The sequence below is a fragment of the Sinohyriopsis cumingii genome, chromosome 16, assembly GCF_028554795.1.
Source record: "Sinohyriopsis cumingii isolate HCF-2022 chromosome 16, ASM2855479v2, whole genome shotgun sequence".
In the NCBI taxonomy this organism is placed as follows: domain Eukaryota; kingdom Metazoa; phylum Mollusca; class Bivalvia; order Unionida; family Unionidae; genus Sinohyriopsis; species Sinohyriopsis cumingii.
Window position 1 is genome coordinate 42,570,934 of NC_142976.1, and position 20,396 is coordinate 42,591,329.

Below are 20,396 nucleotides of genomic sequence, written 5' to 3' on the forward strand. Positions count from 1 at the left end.
CCCATCTTTACAGTGCATTGTTACATCATAATCTGCTTATGTTGACATCTGGCCTGAGTACTGTATGCTGTGATACACTCAGTCATGCCACCGGACTATACCTACAATCGACCGACCGCTGAAGACACGAACAGAAACAGCTACAATTAATTGGACAGCTAATCCTTCTGTTTTTTTTTTTTATGTACCAATAAAATAGTTTTGCTGAAACTTCAGAGAAGACTGATTATTTCTGAAGTACCGATTGCTGTGTATAAATACAATGCAGATGGAAAAAATCGCAATCAGAATTATATACTGTCGTCAATGCAACTTTATTATGGATAAACAAAAGTTTAATGTTGCATATTCATCATCGCATTCTAAGCATAAGGTAACAAAATTACCAGCATTTGGATTTAGTGCAAATTAATCAGACAACACATTCCCTGAACCTGACATTATACCTAACAGTCCAACATGATCTACATGTAGTGATGGTAGTAATGCTTCAGTGAAACACCACATCATGATGAACAGTCAACAGCTGGAAACTTGGGCGTCTGTGGCTGCGATATGATACAAAGTTAAAGCAGATGTTCTGTGATATATGTATCAAGGCACAAGTCGTCAATTCATTTATTACTGGCTGTGATATTTTGAAGGAGTGTCACCAAACATGAACCCAGGCAGGGTAAGTAATATATATTTATTTTGCTCATTGATCTTTCATTTTTGCCATCAATCCCGTCTTACGACTCCAGGGACTTAAACTACGCAACATAAAATAGCAAAACAAACAAGTTTTGCATAATTAAAAATAATTTACTTCTCAAAATACAGGAGTGAAAGAATAAAATTAACCTACAGCATGGTGAATGAATTCCAATTTCCTAAAAGTCCTTTAAATTCCAATAAGTAGTTCCAATACGAATTCGTTCCAACGAAAAATGCCCCTTCTGTGTTGAAGTTTCAAATGTACAGAAAGCTTTCCAAAGAATTCAAATAGTCACTGAATATATTTAGCTAATACTGTACAGATATTCTAGCGTGTCATGCAAAAAACAAATCTTTAGCGTGTCATAAAAAACCAAGTTGGTAAATTTACTCCAAAAACATTCAGATTGTGACCTACCATCAGGAAGTTTTCTGCAGCAACTTTAAACATCATTTTCACGAAATATTCACAGACATTTTTGGTCCATTACGCGTAAAATTCTCGCCGTTTCTCCCTGTGGAGTGCATTATTTATTCCCCCCACCAGCCAATGAGCCCCCATTTCATATTCTGGACAGCTGTGCCCAAACTGCGCAACAGCTAAAGCTTAGACTCAAGCCTCTCTGACATATGTCAAAGAAACCACCTATTCTACAGTGAGTGACAGCACTAGCAAATGACTGACAAATAAACAATACCCTGTTTTGTTATAACTAACAAAGCCTTAAATGGGTGTGAATTTATGTTAACAGTTCAAATGTGGTCTCTTAACTGTTACCAGTTCAAATGTGGTCTTGTGGCCCCGAGTGATCGAGTGGTCTAAAGTGCTTACCGTTACGGATCACTGCCATCTCACCTTCTGCGTGGGTTCGAGTCTTGGGCTCGGCCAATTTGGGTATGCGAGAAAGCTTGCCGGTAGCTACTCGTGGGTCGGTGGTTCTTTCCGGGGTTTTCCTGGATTCTTCCTCCACCATTCATACTGGCCGCCATGTATAGCCTATCTTGTGCTCAAAAATGGTGTTAAACGCTATAACAACAACAAATGTGGCCTGAAGCTACCATACATGTGATAACTATTTCCCTCATTTTAGATCCCTCATTTCCTTATTGTTAAATCATATATGCATATAACACTGCTTACTAAATAACATTTATTTCGAATCACTTTGCTCTGTGATATGTTTCTTCATTCCTTCCTATAATTTAATGGTAATTTATGCTTATATATACAGTACATTAATGCCAGGTGTTGACTCATGTAAGGTTCATTGGTGGAAATGTAGATCTTGTTTGCTTGTCGAGAAAAAATCAAAAGCATTCAGTGGTCATTCTTGGGATTTAGGAAGCAATTCACTACAGGCAAAGCATGTAAGGGGACAGCCATTTAGTATGTACACAAAAATCTGACAAAGCTTGACCCCTTCACCCCTTCCTGAGACCGCCTATATGCAAGCGTATGCATTTGGGTTACCCCCCTCCATGTATACATACTAAATGGATGGACCCTAAAAAAAAGATGGCGAGAAAAAATAAATTTCTGAACTCCGGGTTGACGGAGATGTACTTTGTGACGCTAGCCATAAGGGGGGGGGGGGGGGCATTTAATTCCGGAATGCATGAAATCGACGGTCGCATTATACGTCACTTATCTCACATTGCAAAGTACAATCATAGGGTTTTAGTATTAAAATGTTATTAACTAAAGTTCCCTACAAAACTTTTGTTTGGAAAATAATATACATAATATAGATTTGCTTAATACCTGATGTTTCTATTAAAAAAACAAGAGAGAGAGAGAGAGAGAGAGAGACTGTAGATGTCAGGAAAGTAGATATTTTATATTTGATAATGCATTTATTTCAGGTGACAACAGTCACACCTATGCACTAACTGTGATGCAGGATGCAAAGACGATGGAAGTAGTGCAAAAGTCATGTAATGATTGATTTTGTAATATTATGGCTGTATTGCTTGTTGTCAATAAAGTAATAATAATCCCATCTTTTTCAATTTTCATTGCCTATTACATTATTAGACCTGGAAAAATATTCAATACTTGTTCTGGTGACAAAATATTGAGGGTGGTGATTTTTTTTGCAACAACTTTTTAAAAGCCAGGACCATCCCTTTCAAATATAGCAAGGCAACCAATTGAAATGAATACTTCGTAAAATAAAGAGCTTGGTTTCACAGATACAGACCACTGTGGGCAAGCGAGTTTCTGAGAATTCGTGAACTGGCACTTAAGAGATATCCTCAAGGATGATAAAAAGTTTAATTATTACTTCCAATGAACTCATGACATCAATTCTGTACTAACTGAACAATACAAAAATTGAGATTTCTCTATGTCTAAGCAAATGTTTTCAATTTCTGGAGGTCCCTCAATAACTCGTGCCCTCGCTTATAGTGCAGTCTATGTTTGTGGATCCTGCTGTGCGTGAGTTATCGAGGGAGATGTGTATTATGTAAATAACATAATGGGGGCAGGGCTATTGGTAAATCTGTTGCATCTCTGGTTATTGTCATTTTTTAGGAATTAAGCAGTTACTAAAGTGAGCATGGTTGTCACTTATATTATTTTGTTAGGTTGTTCAGCTGATATGGGCATTATAATTATCCTCCAGAATAGCATGCTCAAATTTGCACGTGCATGGCAGAATCAATACATAACAAACAAATGTGACTCTGTTGCAGAAGTAAATGGATTTTCTCCAGCTGCCAACTTCTAAGAATAACACTGCAAAAATGATGGATTGCAAAAGATGCTCTTTCATTCCCTCCATCTGTGACCACAGTCTGCATTGCAACACTTATAGAAAGTTGTCATGGGCTCGTCAGCTGACCGTGTCTGAATCTGCATGAAGTAGGCTCGGTTGTGCTCACATTTGGGACAGGTCACATCTGTTGAGTCGACATTTTCCCATGCTGCTGTACCTCCTAATACATCATCTACCTGCAAATGTATTGGAAAAAATGGAACATTACATCACATGTATTTTATATGTTACTTTCATACAGCTATATTAAAATGTTGCATAGTTTGAAGCTACACTAACAATTAATTGACCAAAATGCATAAAATGCCAGTATAGCACAGTGGTAACATAATCAGCTTGGACCTTGGAGGTTATGGGCTTGATTACTAGAACTGGTTCATAAAGAATTGAAACAGTGAATGCCCATCCAAAATTAATAGTTTTCCACAGGTTTTCCAGTTTGTTTCAAGGATTTTTAATACATCCAACTTGGCTGTAAGTTGGCAGAACATGTTTAACAATCTAAGTAAAATGAAAAAAGTATTCCACTGAACAACACCCTTTAGTAGGGCAGGGGAAGAAAAAAACTTTTTGCCCTGAATTAAGATTTCTCAACATCAGCAACATTTCCGGGAAAGTGATAGCTAAATTTTCAATTTGTGTCCTACTGCCAGACAAGCAATTTCCACCCTATGGTGTTCATCACCATTTACCTATTCTCTAAGCATTATCTGCACTATGCTTCAAAGTAAAAGATGATTGGTACCATATATATGGTAATCACAAGCTGAATCAAACTGCATTTCAAATCTGCTGTCACATAATGTGCCAGCATATCTGGTCTGTCCAATTTTCTAGGAATAATCAGTAGAACAAACAACACAGACCCTAATCTGCCATGTATTATGTGATGGTAGATCAGGGTCCCTGTTTGCAACTTACAATTGAGTATATATGGTAAAAGGAATGAAACAAGTAATTTAAATGACAAAACATAAACATGCTTTCAAGATTTTGACAACAGTTAGGAAAGTACACACACAAAAATGTTCAGACCCAAGGATTTAGTATTACTGTAAAAGTGCATTACATATATACTAAACTGAAAATTCAGCACAAAAAGGACAATTTACTTGAAGCTGAAAATCAAACAATATCGTAACAATTTAACTGAACAATTATAGTTTTATTTGTCATTCATCAACTGTTTATGCAATTTACACTTTTAAGCATAGCATGAAAAGCTAAGGATTCAGGACATTGGAGTCAAGGAAGGTAAGAATATTACACCAGCAACAGTAAGGGGCTCCAAGTGGCCGAGTGGTCTAAAGCGCTCACCATTACGGATCACTGCCATCTCACCTCTGTCTGCATGAGTTCGTGTCTCAGGCTCAGCTAACGTTGGTACGTGAGAAAGCCTGCCAGTAGCTTCTTGTGGGTTGGTGGTTCTTCCCAGGGTTTTCCAGGGTTCTTCCTCCACCAATTATACTGGCCATCATGTATGGCCTATCTTGTACTGAAAAATGGCATTAAACCCTATAACAACAACAACAACAACCACCAGCAACAGTAATTGCTTTGCTAATAAAAAAATATTTGACATATTTTATCCATAAAAGCTGTTTTTCCCGATCACCAATTTCAAAATTTCATATTAACCTAAGTGCAATCAATGACTGCATAACTCGAATCTATTTTTACTACTCTCCAGTAGGCATTTCAATATTACCATGCAGAGAGTAAATTCAGACTAAAATAATCTTGGCCACTTTTCTAACCAAATATTTTTCTGCAATCTTTTATTGTTACATCTGAACTTTTAATCATTTTAAAATTTAAAATGAAACTTTTACTCTGAACTACTGAAAAGTAACTAGTATTGTGCAGACAAATGATGAAACCACCTTCCTACCAACATATATATATATATCTACCGTGCCAGTGCATACAAGAGATAAAACAACAAAAAAGAATATTTTTTCTATGATGTCAAAAAAGTACCATAAAGAGTTGGTGGGGGGAGACAACAAATTCATGCTGTTTATGTATTTCTGCTAAAAACCATTGTTCTTAAAATCTACCTGATTATGCTATTATCACCAAACACCGATAGAAGCTGGATTGTGAAAGTGACAGGTTCTGAGTAACCTTGGATTACCAGTTAGAAGTACACTATAAAAATAGTTCAGTTATCAATAATTACCTTAATTACCAACTACAGGTGAGGCCTCGCATATTAATGCATGCAGTCCAATAATATAATTCTTATAATCACTGACATTCATATCATGTACAATTAATCTGCTGTGGATAATACATCATGATATAATATGGTCCAAATCAGCCCAACTTTGATCCGCTTCAGCCTGTACCCTTGTATGATGGATGCAGGTTGATGAGGACTGTGACAGATATGAACCAACCTAATTGGGACCAAATTGCGAGCCAATTCAGATCATATTCTGGGCTGATTCTGACAATCATTTTTACTTTTTAGTCTCAGATTTATGTGACATTTACAGCTGTTTAAAATATATTTCTCAATATTTCCTATTTACACTGAGCAGTTAAAAACTGCATTTTAGGATACTAAGCCCCAAATTTCCACAAGTTAATGGCATTGTTCTCTGTAAAATCAAATGAAATAACGACAGATTATCATGAATTGGCAAATTAATAGTTAAGTATTTCAAAACTGCTCATTTGCCTTTGAGCTAAATTTTGAAAGTTTACTTTTTTTATTGAGAAATAATACAGTTCCTAAAAACAAATCTTGTAAACAAGGTCCATGCAATAAAAGTTGTTTGCATGTGTGTGTACAAATAGATGCTTAGTAGATGCTTCTGCAAATCACAATATTGTCTGTTTGTTAGAATTATCTGCATTTCTATTTAATAATAATAAGTGCATGACTTGACTATTCCATCATCCGGCATAAAGCAGGGAATTTCCACTTTTATCTTTTCATGCAATAGGGGCACTTAATTTCAACTATAATCTATTTAACATTTCAATGGCAGCACAATGTGGATGTGTTTTGCATTGTGGTATTAACATACACAAATGCGATGTCTGTAAAATAGCCATTAAAAAACACATGAGGTTAAGTCCTTATCAAAGAGTACTACTGTTCTTTCTGAATTATTGTAGTGAAAGGAATGAAAATTCATTTTAGTTGTAACAATCAATTAGAACTCAAAGTACTGGTAAGAGAAATGTTTACATATACATATTTTGCTAAAATGTCTACAGGCACATATTGGTGTTATTTTGTACAATAAGAATCATACTGGTTCTGTATACATTCAGTACCAACTATTTCAGAAATGGGCGTCAGTTTGGCTACACATACTTTGAAATAGTGATTATTCACTTTATTTGGATCCTATTACATCCATATTCATTTACAAGGTCATTATTTACACGCCTGAATAAACACATACAGCAAAACTCAATGTTAAAATTCGTGGACATATTTGGACAAGGTCAACCTACAGGTGTGATCCAAATGGATTGAATGTCATAATAAAAGCTACGCATGTTGAAAATAAAATTCGTACTATCCTATAACGTGACGATTAGACCCGATGTGCTCTTTTCTTCACCCAGTTTAGAACCTGGCCACCACAGATCCATGTCGATCTAAATTTTTCGTAAGGAAGTTTATTGATGACAGTTATGGTAATAAACATTTAATAATCAGGATGGAATAGATAGTTTCTATTTATATTAGTATTATATTTGAGAACAACAAATAATATTTGATTTATGATCAGTAAGTGCGACCAAATGACCACATTGACATACGCCACAGTTGTAGACCGTCACTAATACATTTGAGAAGAATGTGCACATATACAAATTTTAGTTACTTTGCATTGTAAATCTGTTGGCCACTATCGGTCATCGTATATTTAGCATAGTGGGGTGACTGAAATTAACTGTTCACCCAAAATGATAACGTTTTGGGATACAGAATTTATGTTGCAATACTGTACTGACACTGTGACCCATTTTCATGTCAACATTACCTCTTTCAGTTTGGGGTATCTTCTGTTCGAAACTTTACGCGTCACATTCTGTATATATGGACATGTGTTGCAGGCAAATCTGTAACAACTGGTTCCCTCCTCAACTACAAGAACATTCGCACACGTCGGACAAAACATTAACATTTTTGTAAGCTTATCACGTTCGCTGGTTAGTTTTGCCGCAACACATGTTTAACGGTGCGTAAGTACATATTTTCCCTTTATATCCTCGTAACCAATGGACATAGAACACAATTAATTTTACTGTATGTTCTCTACATTTGTTTCTCAATACTGACCTTTCCACTGTGTGACAATCAATATAAGTCATATGTTAATCTAAAATACCTTGAAAGATGACTTCACTGTGAAGTTCTTGTCAAAGGTTGACCGGCATTTTTTTGAGAGGTTAGACTGTAAACAGAGCAGCATGTAAACAGAGCAGCATGTAAACAGAACACAGATTTCACTTTCGGATCATCACCAAGGCCTTATTACTCACTGTGCACTGTCGCCGAAATACCAACGGAAAACCACACCCTGATCTCATATTCTCAAGAAGAAGAAAAAACAATTACCTTTAAATCCCTACCAAAAATGCATAAATATAACTCTTCTATCACCACCAAAAATGAGAGAGGAAATTTTTTCTAAAAATACACTAGAGCTACATTCTTCCGCATTGATTCAGTCCATGTGAAATATTAAGTTTCGTCTTATATGTAAATGTTACATTTACATTGGTTCAAAAAAAGATATTTCTCATTATTTCCCGGGTAATTTGAGCAGTTCAAAACTGCCTTTTTGGGAAATAAAACATTGATTATATATTAAATAGCGGCATGGTTCCGTATTGAAATACAATACAATAATGTAAAATTATTCGTTTTCCTTCGGCAGTTCAGTAGTGAAATTTTTCTAAAGCAGCTCATTCGCCTTTCGTGCAAAATTTAAAGATTTTATTTTATGGAGAAATAATCAATAATACAATGGCTAACATCTCTACCTCCCCCCCCCCCTCTCTCTCTCTCTCTCTCTCTCTCTCTCTCTCATAGTCCGAGTTTCCTCTGACCCTTGCCACCCCATTTTTTTATATTTGGACATTTATGTTGGTGTGTAGGGTCAGAGTCCATTCCCTGTTGAAAAGTTGGAATTCGCCAACACCATTTTGGTGTCGGCATGGGGTAGGCGCTTACTAGCCAGCCCAGCAAACTTGAGATATAAAAAAATATATATAAAAAATCTTGACTAGAAAGAATGTCCGCCCGACCACGATTAAATGGATAATCCTTAATAGTAGATCAGTTTGCTAGATATAGATCAATTGTTGTGTAACTTATCATCTAAAAACTGTCGATTATCTTTTTTTATTTTTAAATCTTATACAATTCTACCGTGGATCCATCATATCCCTAGCTTTTTTCTTTAGGCATATTTTTAGAATATGTGTTGCTTCTATATATTATATGGGACCATTTAAGGAATGTGTCTGTAAATCGTGCAGTCTAGTTATGTCTGGGTAATTAAGTAGCATTTCAATATCGACAGAATCATCTTCATGTGATGTCGGGGTAATTAAGTAGCATTCAAAATCAACGTCAGCTTCAAGCTTATTATATAAATTCATTCAAAATAGTTTTGCTTCATCCAAACTTTGTTGCTGATTGTCTGTTAAAGAACCATTGTTTTTAACAAGAACTGGCATTATTTTACTGATTTAGTTGCTATTTTCTAAATTACAGAAATATTTGGTCATCTTCTCTCCTTAAGTGTATATAGCTCTTGACCTAACCCTCATTCCATCTATCTTTTCTTCCTAATGTCTTATAACTCTTTTTTTCCCCGTTCAAGGTTTATTACTTCAATGACATAGTTTTTATTTTCTAAATTGCATATCTGCTTTAGTCAATCGTATTGGAAATGTTTCTTTCATTATTTTTTCTTGTACATTGTACCAAGAGTTTCCAGTCAGTAATACTGAGTATTGATTAATAGGCCACCTATTTAAGGAGTTTGCATGTCTCTAATGTACAGGGCGACTTCACTTTCTAAATTAGGAATGTTTGGAAATAGGATATAAATTTGATATAAACTAAACTTTATCAACACCGATTAAATACTTTTCGTACTTCCAGCTTGAAGAGGACAAGAGAGCGGAGTGGAAGTTGAAAGAAGATGAGTAGGAGGCGACGTCACTTTATTTTGTCTTTGACATGAAAATAATTACTCTCATGTCTTTACTGCTAATAGTGTCAAGTTTTGTCATAATTCAGTACGTATGTTTAGTTTTCTTTTTGTAATGTGCACTGATTTATGAATGTACATATACTTTACTGAGTAGACCAGTGTCGATCGCACAAAATGATTATTAAATAAAGGCACTCACAGCTCTAAGCTGTACGCACAGGGTGCCAAGCTTACTGTATTTATGTATCCTATGTAAGATTCCGTTTTAAATTAAGATAACATCATCAGGTGCATATGAGCTTCTACATCTCACAAAATTGTGACGTGGCCTAGTGGTTAGAGCGTCCGCCTCGGATGCGGGAGGTCGTGGGTTCTATCCCCGGCCGAGTCATACCAAAGACTTACAAAAATGGTACTAACCAGCATTAAGAGGTCAGTGTTAGGACTGGTGTCAGGGTAGTCCTACAGCGTAAGACACGTCACCCGATATTTTTTTTCTGGGGGTGATGGGTCTTACTACCTAAATAACGACGCTGTGTAGCGTGTTTTGATGTCGACTAACAGTATAACGAAAGTCAAATTTCCAGAAATGTCACACACAACTGGCAACCAATAATGATGCTTTCCTACAAAATAAAGTTATAATATTTTTATCAGACTTTACTTACCCTGATGTCTTTTATTTAATAAATTCAAATTCTCTCAGAAGAAATGGAACTGTTTTCACGTTTTGTTGGCCTACATTTCAGTTGGCTGGAAAGCCAGGAATGTCAAAATCAGGTTAAGTTGAAATATTATTCCTTAACGAAACGAAAAAAAATATATTATGTCTATTGGAACTGTAAAGCAACATTTCGTTCGTTCAAGAAACATGTCCGCCATATGAACATACTTAAACATACTTCAGCATCCCTCAGCTACCATCGCATTGCAACAAATTCAAATGTATGTCAATGAAACATGGAAATGCATCCATTTGATAGTGTCATATTTTCATTCCACCAGGATAAAGACAGCACAGTACGTATATTAATTACACATATATTAGTGGAAGAGTGTCGATATATGCTGCCAAATGTGTGAGATATTCCTGAAACTTTGACTACAAATTCTGATGTCAGAATGCGCTATATAAGCCCATTATTTGGATAGTAAGACATAGCACATGAACAAAAGCAACATGTAATATGTCTTACATTGTAGGACTAGTGTCAGGATAATGTGACTGGGTGGGACATCATGCTACATATCTGCAGCATTATGCCTCAGTGCTAGACATCACTGTAAACTGTCACACTGCAGACATCGTAGCAGTATGACTGAAAAACTGTTAAAGCTACATTAAAAATCCAATTCACACACACACACATGTGGCTAGTGCAGATTCAGACTTGTCTGAGTATACTACCCAGTTTGTTTGTAATCCTCTACTGATTTCAATAACGGAAATCTTTAATAGGTTAAAAAAAAATGCACAGAACTTAGTCAATTCATTGACTGATTTATAATTTCTTACCTGACTGTGACCAGAGTGGCATTAACACAGGTATCATTGGCGTCTTTCATGCTTAGTGGACTTTTTATACTAACATGGTGCCATATTGCATACACCATGGGCGAGTCTATTTTCCACAGACAGCAGAGTGGTGTGGTTCATCCTATTCGGTAACTGTTGTTAATTCTGTAACTACCTTGATGCTGAGAGTTTATAGTTATATCCCTTTACACACATGAGCAAAGAAATTAGACTGCTTATTAAATCAATGTGAAAGGCATAATTTTAGTTGTTATTCTTTTCCTTTGCTTGATTCAACATTGTAAATATCGGAAACAGACATCATAGTATTTTCTTTAATGTACATATATGTGTAGCTATTCGTTGAAAATGGACTTGTCCAGGAACTGGAAATGACTAGCGAGCAGCGTCATCTTTTACACTGTAAACTTCTGTTTGTAATTAAACATGTGCAGATGATAATGGTGCTAGAGCCCCCCTTGGCATAATCAGGTTTGAAAATAAAATTCAATAAATGAACTATGGTCTGTGCATCTTTTATATTGTTTGTGCTTTTTGCTATTTAAATTGGTAGTTGGGTACAAATAAACAGGGAGATAAATTCAGACTATGCGATAAAACCTGCCTAGAAAGAAAACTAGGTAATTATTCCCAATGTGATTTTAAAACGAGTATTCATCCATTAAACAGACCAGTTCACTAACACACACCCACACCCCCCAGCAGTTTTATTTATGTCTAGTGAGGATGGCAGCATTTCATATTGTGAAGGAGGCCCATTGGTAACTTGTGCACTCGCTTATAGTGCAGTCTATGTTTTTGGACCCTATTATGCGTGAGTTATTGAGGGAGAGGTGTATTGTTACTCCTGAACAAAAAGTCATATCAGTGTGGGTTGGGTTTTTTTTCATCAGAAAACCTTTCATAATGTCCTGTTGGTCCTTCATTAATAGATGATGTTCAATATGGCTGCCTTGGTGACCTTCATGAAAATCTTGTTATTGCTAAGCCTTTTAAAATGGAAAGATATTTGGACATTGGATATTCAGAAGAAGACTTCTTATGGTGTCTTATTGGTCCTGAGTGAAAATGGTGCCAATCATACCTCCAGTATGGCTGCCGTGACAGCCATCCTGAAAGTATTGATATTTTGTTACTCACCCTTAACGGACAGTCATATTGGCATTGGGTTTTCACCAAAAGTCTATTATTTTGCCCCACATCCAGTATGGCTTCCACATCAACTAATTTGAAAATCTTAACACTCAAGAATATCAGAGAGTCAAAAATAAGAAATAGTCTTGTCTTTAAAACCCTAGAAATTCTTTTTAGAAATTTGAGAGTACCTTGAAGGGATTCTTGTTTATTAATAAATCCAGCAGGTCATGAATATACATGCATACTTATCAGACACATATTGTTTTCATTAGTTTTTTTTTAATTAAATGACAGATTCAGTATATATATATATATATATATATATATATATATATATATATATACACACACACACACATAAATACATACACAACCTGGTTTCTGCATGCAAAGCAGTCAAGGTAATAAAGTAATTTTCCTTTTATGATAGGTCAGTCTCCAGTCAAGCAGATGATGATTTGAAACCCTACAGGTACAAGCATGGGCCTCATAGGACAAATCGTGATGTCCAATCATGCCAGCATTATAAATATGGCAACAGGACTCACAGTAAATATCTAGCACATCGAGGGAACTCAAATGACAGTTTCATTTTAAATGCAAGACATGCAGTTATTATGCCAGGAGAATACATGAACCAGGATATTGCTCAGATGCACATCACTTACATCAATGATCCTTTACACACTGTCTCAGTGTATGAACCTGGACATAACGGGGCTTGTCGTAAAGGGGAAGGAGACAGAGCTACAGTATTAGAGAGTGCGAAAAACCGGGGATGTCTTATGGCTGTTAATGCTGGATTCTTCAGTACAACCTCAGGAGCTTGTTATGGTTTGCACACATATAATTAATGACTGGATTTCACTTATAGTCTTATTTACAGGTGTACAAAAGAATTCCTGGACTAGTTTTCCCGAGTCACCAGGCTTTGCTCGTGAGCAAAATTTATGGAAAAGGAAACTAAGTTTGGATTTCTCCAACATAACACATTTTGATTTAGATTTAAGTCTTCAATCTGGCATTGTAATTGAATTAAATTTAAATCTGGCTTAAATTTAAACAATCATATATTTTAGGTTTACACTTAAAATTTAAGATGTTGTTTGAATTTATGCCTGAAGACTCACAGTACATCAACAAGTATCTCATTACCAGGCAAAATGGGTGACTAGGTCACATAGCAAATGTAACTTCGCCTTCTGTTAGAAATGTGAAAACAAATTGGCCCTTTGCTTTTTTCTAGAGGTATATTGAGTAACAGTAGGTTTTTAGATGCTAACTCACTATAACCAGGTTAGTTCAGTGCTGTGTTAACGCTAAAAGTAAAATGTAAGCATCAGGCCATAAAAACACCAATAAACAAACTCTCACACATTCACAGGGATGTGTTTTGATAGCTGATTGAACATTAATCCTTTCCCGAATAAGTTAGCAGCTATCACTGCCCAATTTCCACCAGTGATCCTTCGGTGATAAAAACATACAGACTTGTGTTTTGAAACTTGAATAATAGTATGTGAAAGCAATTTGTGTTTTAAGAATTGGTATATCTGAATATTTTAACCAGCACCTGTACGTTATTTTCTTCATAAAATCAGTTTAAAACTGTAAGTGAACCTGTCTTGGGAAAATGATGGACATCGCTGTGTCTCTGAAGTATCACTATATTAGATTGTGTTTTCATAAACATATTTTAGAAAACTATAGAATCCATAGAAAGCAAAGTGTAAATCTTATGTTATTGACGATTTAGCTTTAAAATGCAATTATATTGATCAGAAACGTATGGGACAATGCTACATTGTGGAATCCATGAGAAGCGATGTAAGGTCAAAGTTGTTTTCTGCTTCACTCATTTTTATGAAAATATGAAGAAAAAAGCAGAGAAGCAAATACTATTTAACCAGTGCTTACCATTATTACAAGTACATAGACAAATGATAAAGCCTTACATTTGCAATCTTATCAATGGACTGTTGTAACAAAGATATGAAGTGAGTGGTTGCATTAAGAAATCCCCTCTTCCCTAAACATAGATCCACTCACCTGTTATTTCTTTTGATTCAGTTGGAAAAAGGGTCTTTTAGAACTTTCAGAAAGTAAAAACAATTCTAGATTAAGGGTAGTTGATTAAGTAGTTTTACTAACATGCAATTATAACAGTGATCTTGTTATTCAGTTTTTTAAAATAATACGGCCAAAATAGACCAAATATTAATATGATAATTTATACATGTATCAAATGCAGTTTTTTCCCAGAAGGGTGCTAGATTGAGAATCAAAAATCTCCTTGGTGTCCAGAATGGGGTCAGGTTGAGTGGAAATCAAGCTTTGGTAGCAGCACTGAAGGTCAAATGAAAACTTTTGTGGTCTCTGACACACAAATGAGGGTCAAGGGAAACACTGCAAATGTGTTTATAATATACATCAGAGGTCTCGCTAGGATTTTAAAACTAGGAGTCCAAGACTCCCATTTTGGTAAAAATAGGAGTCCCACCATCAAAAGTTGCAGTCCCTTCTTTCCTACAGAATCAACACAGACGTGAGTGCATCTGTTTTTAGATAGAGAGGTTTTCATAATGTAATCACTCACTTTAATATAGCTTCATTACAACTGTCCACTGACAGGATTGCAAACTTATGGTTTATTTATTTGTCTGCATCCTTGTAGTAATTTTAGGCAATGGTTAAATAGCGTCTGATTTGCTGTTTTTTCCCCCGTATTTTCGCAAATACCTGTCAGGTCGGAAAACATCTTAGAGCGTAGCGCATCTCGCGAATTCCACAACATAGCATTGTCTCATACATTTCTAACCTACATAAGTTGCATTTTAAAGTTAAATCTTTAATAAAATAATAACTTGGCTTTGCTTTCAATGATCTGTATATGTTTCTGAAAATATTTGCCCGATGATTTACAAAAACAGACAGTCTAATAAACTGGTACATCCCAGACTTGGCGAAGTCCGCCATTATTTCCTGTTAGGCCTACTGGTTCACTTACAGTTTCAAACTCATTTTATGATGAAATAGTGTACAAGAGGCAGTTAATATATATCCAGATCACCGATTCTGATCTTAAAACGCATGTTTGTATGTTTTATCATCAAAGAATATCATGCAGGAAATCAATAGTTGCTACCTTACTCGGAAAAGGGTTAATGGTCAAGCAGCTATCAAAACATATGCTTGTGAATGGGCAAGAGTTTGTCAACATAATTGATATCAAAACTAGGCCTAGCTACTGATGTCTTGATGAATACATTTCGCTACAACACTAGAACTAACCGGGCTAAGGCGAGGGGTATTTAAAAAAGTATGGTCAGTCATTGTACCTCTTAAATAGCTCTTGTTCGTCCATCAGAGTGATACTGAATTTTGTCAATCCAAGTAAGGACTTATTCCAAACACTAAGCTAGGCATCACACACATTCTTACACTTAGCTACTGTCCTATCCGAACTTTCAATTCTAGCAGCTTTAGCACTCTTCTTAATCTCATTACAAACTTCGTAAGTTTGCCGTTTAACCCCAAAATACTTATCCAGATTTATGAATGGCATTTTGTCTAAGTCTCAACATGTCTTGATTCTTGTGCACTGCATATTCCGATACATTTGGAAATGAACACAATAACGAAAGCTAAAGTTGTTTATTTGATGTACTTTTATAAATGACCACATGTACATCTCTGGGTCTTTATGACTCTGAATTCAATCACTGTAAATATCAGTACATTTTCGCATCCGGCCGCCAGTCAAAGCCTTTGAAGTTGCTGCCCAGCTATTGCATCATGTTCTTTTTATGTACTCTTAAAATGGCAACATGTATGTACATCAATGGGTCTTTCAGTCACTGAATTCTGTCATTGTAAATATCAGCACAGCTAACTGATCAACACATTTTCCCACAAAGCAGGTGGCTGAAGCAGGACTGGCAAGCCTTTGAATTTTGCCACACACCTATTACATGCATACGGAGGACTCCCGCCTCAGTGATTTTCTGCATCCCAGATAAAAAAATTGGCGTTCAAATACGTGTAATTAAGTGTTTCCAAGTTCTCTGTACATACAACTCTGAAAATTTTTTTGACAATAAGGTATTGCTTAAATCCAATGTTAAATACAGATATGCATAAAGGGAACTTGAGGGCATAATTCAAATAAGAGAACCAACACACACACATCATTTCTTGCTTTGCTTCCATTTCTCCCTGTTCAGCTCTCAATTTTCCCTATCCTGTTCACAAGGAGAAGTCACTTCTAAAATTTAAGTCTAGCTTGACCTCAGCATCCAAAACTCCATATAGACTGGATGTCCGTTTCATCAAATGTGGTTTGTGACAGCTTGCACTGTATTTAATTTACCCATACAGGGTTCATGATCAAGTAAAACAAAACTTTGCTTTGAACCAGACTGCTCTGTTCTATTTCCTGGAGTGAAGAAATGGTAGATCACTTTTTTTCAACTGACTTGGAGGAAGCAAATTCTGCATGACTAATTTTAATGTCTTTTTTAGAGACTTGTGTGGTGGACACAAATAACTTGGCTTTATTTACTGAGAAAATTATTTTATAATATTATTGGTCTAGTTTAGTTTTTTGCATTTAATACCATTTTTCAGCACATGATAACTTGTACATGATGACCAGTATATTTAGTGGAGAAAGAAACAGTGACCCTTTGGAAGCTACTGGCAAGCTTTCTCGTGTAGCCATGTTCATGAGATGAGATTCGAAACCATACATTCAGAAATGAGATGTCATTGATTTGCAGAGGTGAGTGCCTTAGACCACTCAGCCCACCTGTACCCCACCACCTTTATAATAGGTCTAATAATGGATTTATATAATGATTTAATTATGATGAAATAAATAGCATGTGAAATTTTGAACAAATGAAATATGAATGTTTGTCTTTGATAAGGAAATTGCCATGGACCATGGAAATGCATACTGTTTTGGTGCCATCTGTATGGATATTATAATTTGGTATGTGATTTGGATTTTTAATGTAGCTTTAACAATTTTTCAGTCATTATTGCTACATTGTCTGCAGTGTGGCAGTTTAAAGTGATGTCTAGCACTGGGGGCATCATGCCGCAGACATGTAGCATGATGTCCCACCTTGTCACATTATCCTGTCACCAGGCCGACCAGTCCTAACACTAACCTCTTAATGCTGAGCGCCAATCGAGGCAGATGTTAGTACCATTTTTAGAAGTCTTTGGTATAACTTGGCCGGATATTGAACCCACAAACTCCTGCATCTAAGGTGGATGCTTTAGCCTCGTAGGCCACAGGAGTGGTTTATAATTCGGGAGTGCAGCTTCCTGCATTTTCAGTTATAGTGGGAATTTATATAAAAAAAATTAATTTAAACTGTCGAGATATATCTAACACATTGGTTAGGTGTTTTGTCTTCACCTCATCTGGACAGAGCCACAGAGGTTTCTATAAATTTGGACAGTGAAAAACCAAAAATTTGTTTTTAAAAAAGAATTTAATCAGAATAACTGTATATGGCATATTCAGGATGATATGGGATTTAGGCATTGCTTGTTATGTAAAAAAAAACTACACTGACATGATAAACAATTGAATATTCAAGCCCAACATACTGAATATTTATTTATCCAGTTAGTTATAAACAATTAACATGCACACATCTTTTAGGAAATTATTTGCTGACCCAAAGCACATTTTCTCCCTACACACACACACACACACACACACACACTTTTTAGGAAATTATTTGCTGACCTAAAGCAAAAATTCACCCTAAAACTTCAACTAGCTTGAACCCTGTCCAAAACATCACATACAGAAGCATCATACACTTGCTTTTCCTTTACATTCTTTTATCCCTTGCTTTTGTCATTGAACCTTGTATGCAGTTAACATGTCAAAAATCAACATTCACATATTTCTATTTTCTCCACAGGTAATATCGTTAGTAATGGTCGACTTGTTCATGATTCAGAAGGAGTGCAGAATGCTCATTTTGGAATAACAGCAGACGGATACCTTTTCTTTGGGTATATTTGTTGTTTTACTTCTGTTGATGCCTCCATCTAATGTTGTATTATCAAATTTCTTCTCATCACTAATGCCTTTTTTAAGAGTTGTTATCCTCATAGGTATATATGCCAGGAGTAATCTATTGCATTTACCATTTTTTGTACACTTTTGCTTGTACAGTTGTAAAAGTTGCGAGGTTCATTTGTCTTGGGGTACTTGTCACCACTAGTATAGTAGCTTATAGTGACCTATTTTTTATGCATCATTGGCTATTTTTAGGTTTTTCATTTAGCTCGGTTTGCCAGAAACTTGCATGTGCAGTCATGAAACTTGATGGATGCAGTTGTTGTGGCAGATACTCATACAAATTGGTTATATCAACAGATTATTATATATGTACTGTATGTAGTCACTTACAAGGGGAATCTAACTGCACGCAGCATAGACCCTAAGCTGACATCACATAATGTACCAACAGATCAGGGTTTATGTTTGCTCTGCTGATTACTCCTAACATACTGCATGGATCCAGATCTTAGTTTTAGTGCTGAAAGCCGAAGTTCAAAACCTGACCCAAAGATTATATCATATCCTTACTCTGAAACTTGGACTCTGCTCAAAATCCTGATGTCTGTTTGGTCAAAGGTGAACCAAACATCACAGTTTTGTTTGCATCTGAGTTTGAGAATTTTATAATGAGGGAGGACATGTATTTTAGGTTGCATGATTGTTAATTTACACTTATTTATCAGTAATTGCACAAAAAATCAACCAAATGAATGAACAAATCATGCATAATATTTGCAACCCCTAACTTTGTTTTCTTCTTTAAATCTGCTATATATTTAGAACAGTATTCCAATTTTTCGAAGCCTCCATGGGTTTGGGTATGCAGAATAAACTATGTACTCTCTTATATGTCATAAGAAGTGATTCATGGAGGCTGAAGCCTGGTGGCTCATGGTTAGCATGCTGGATTTGTGACCAAAGCGGTGCAGGTTCAAATTGTATCATCTGATCGGTCCAAGTTGGGGATGTCCTTGGACAACACAATTTTCTCCACTTGCCTTGGCATTAAATCCTTTTTATTATTCTGGTCTGTAAAACACCGAACCAGCAACCAAAAAATTCATTTTACAGAGCAGTCTCAAAGTTCTCAGTAGATTTCAAAATTTAAGTGTCATTTGGCCTTTGACACCAAAGTCTGGAAAGTTATAATGAAAATTTTATGGTTTATTTTGAGTCATGAGCTCATAGCTGGGGTTGCTCATTATGCATGGAGAAAACTGAAACATAAGATTTGTTCCAAATTAAATTCTCCACTTCATGCTAACTTTCTGTTTCTTGGAGTCTGAGGGTCATAATGGTTAATACCGGCAGGTCATTTATGAGTCTGAGACAAAAAGGTAATACACTTTCTTTGAGCGATTGTAATTTATTAATATGAGCCAGTCTATGAGACTTAAGTCTTTTAATATGAGCCAGTCTAAGAGACTTAAGTCTTTTAATATGAGCCAAAGACTTAAGTCTTTTAATATGAGCCAGTCTAAGAGACTTTAAGTGAAATGAAAGAGGTGTATTCAGTGTAAAGATTTTTTTTTAATAGAAGCTAGAAGCATTTTGGTGTCCTTCACAGGATTACAGGCTGGTGACCACTGATGACATTAATTGTGATTATTATGTGTAACACTTAGCTGGCTCTTCATAGATTTCTCCTTGAATCAGTTTATTTTGCAAAGAGTGGAGAATGTCTTTGTATTATTAGAATGTGACAATGATGAAACAACCACGCAAGAAAGTTCACACTACAGATTTCCTATGGATGTGTGTGTAAGTTTGCTGATTGCTCTTGTTTACTCCTCCAGTCTAAGGTTATTTTGACTAGAAAGTTTCTGAGTTGGACATTAGCCAGAGGTTTTTATTTTATTTTTTTCTTATCATTCTAACAAAGCTTATGTTTTGATATTTTGACCCAAGTTGAACTATAACATATATCATCTGCCATAAAATATTCCTTGAAAAACATC

General features: G+C 35.7%; 2 protein-coding genes across 2 annotated transcripts in view; one reads left to right on the plus strand and one right to left on the minus strand.

Moving 5' to 3' along the window:
• Positions 1-783: 783 nt before the first annotated feature.
• Positions 784-7,697, minus strand: LOC149780311 (DNA-directed RNA polymerase III subunit RPC10-like). The gene is made up of 2 exons (XM_089937152.1): positions 7,487-7,697; positions 784-3,652 (listed from the first exon to the last, which is right to left on the minus strand). Exons 1-2 carry the CDS (start codon positions 7,628-7,630, stop codon positions 3,470-3,472), a joined length of 327 nt encoding a protein of 108 aa, XP_089793278.1. The 5' UTR covers positions 7,631-7,697; the 3' UTR covers positions 784-3,469.
• A 1,927-nt stretch (positions 7,698-9,624) lies between these two features.
• LOC149780312 (N-acetylglucosamine-1-phosphodiester alpha-N-acetylglucosaminidase-like) overlaps positions 9,625-20,396 on the plus strand; it is a 42,657-nt gene continuing 31,885 nt past the window's right edge. The window contains exons 1-3 of the mRNA XM_089937154.1: positions 9,625-9,758; positions 12,778-13,181; positions 18,293-18,386. Coding sequence (XP_089793280.1) covers positions 9,700-9,758; positions 12,778-13,181; positions 18,293-18,386 — 557 coding nt within the window. The 5' untranslated portion in view covers positions 9,625-9,699. The remainder of the gene's footprint in view (positions 9,759-12,777; positions 13,182-18,292; positions 18,387-20,396) is intronic.

Coding starts and splice junctions, on each gene's coding strand:
- LOC149780311 (XM_089937152.1), bottom strand. CDS start 7,630: ATGTTAATGTTTTGTCCGACGTGTGCGAATGTTCTTGTAGTTGAGGAG. Junction 3,653..7,486: donor GATACCCCAAACTGAAAGAG/GTAATGTTGACA, acceptor ATACATTTGCAG/GTAGATGATGTATTAGGAGG.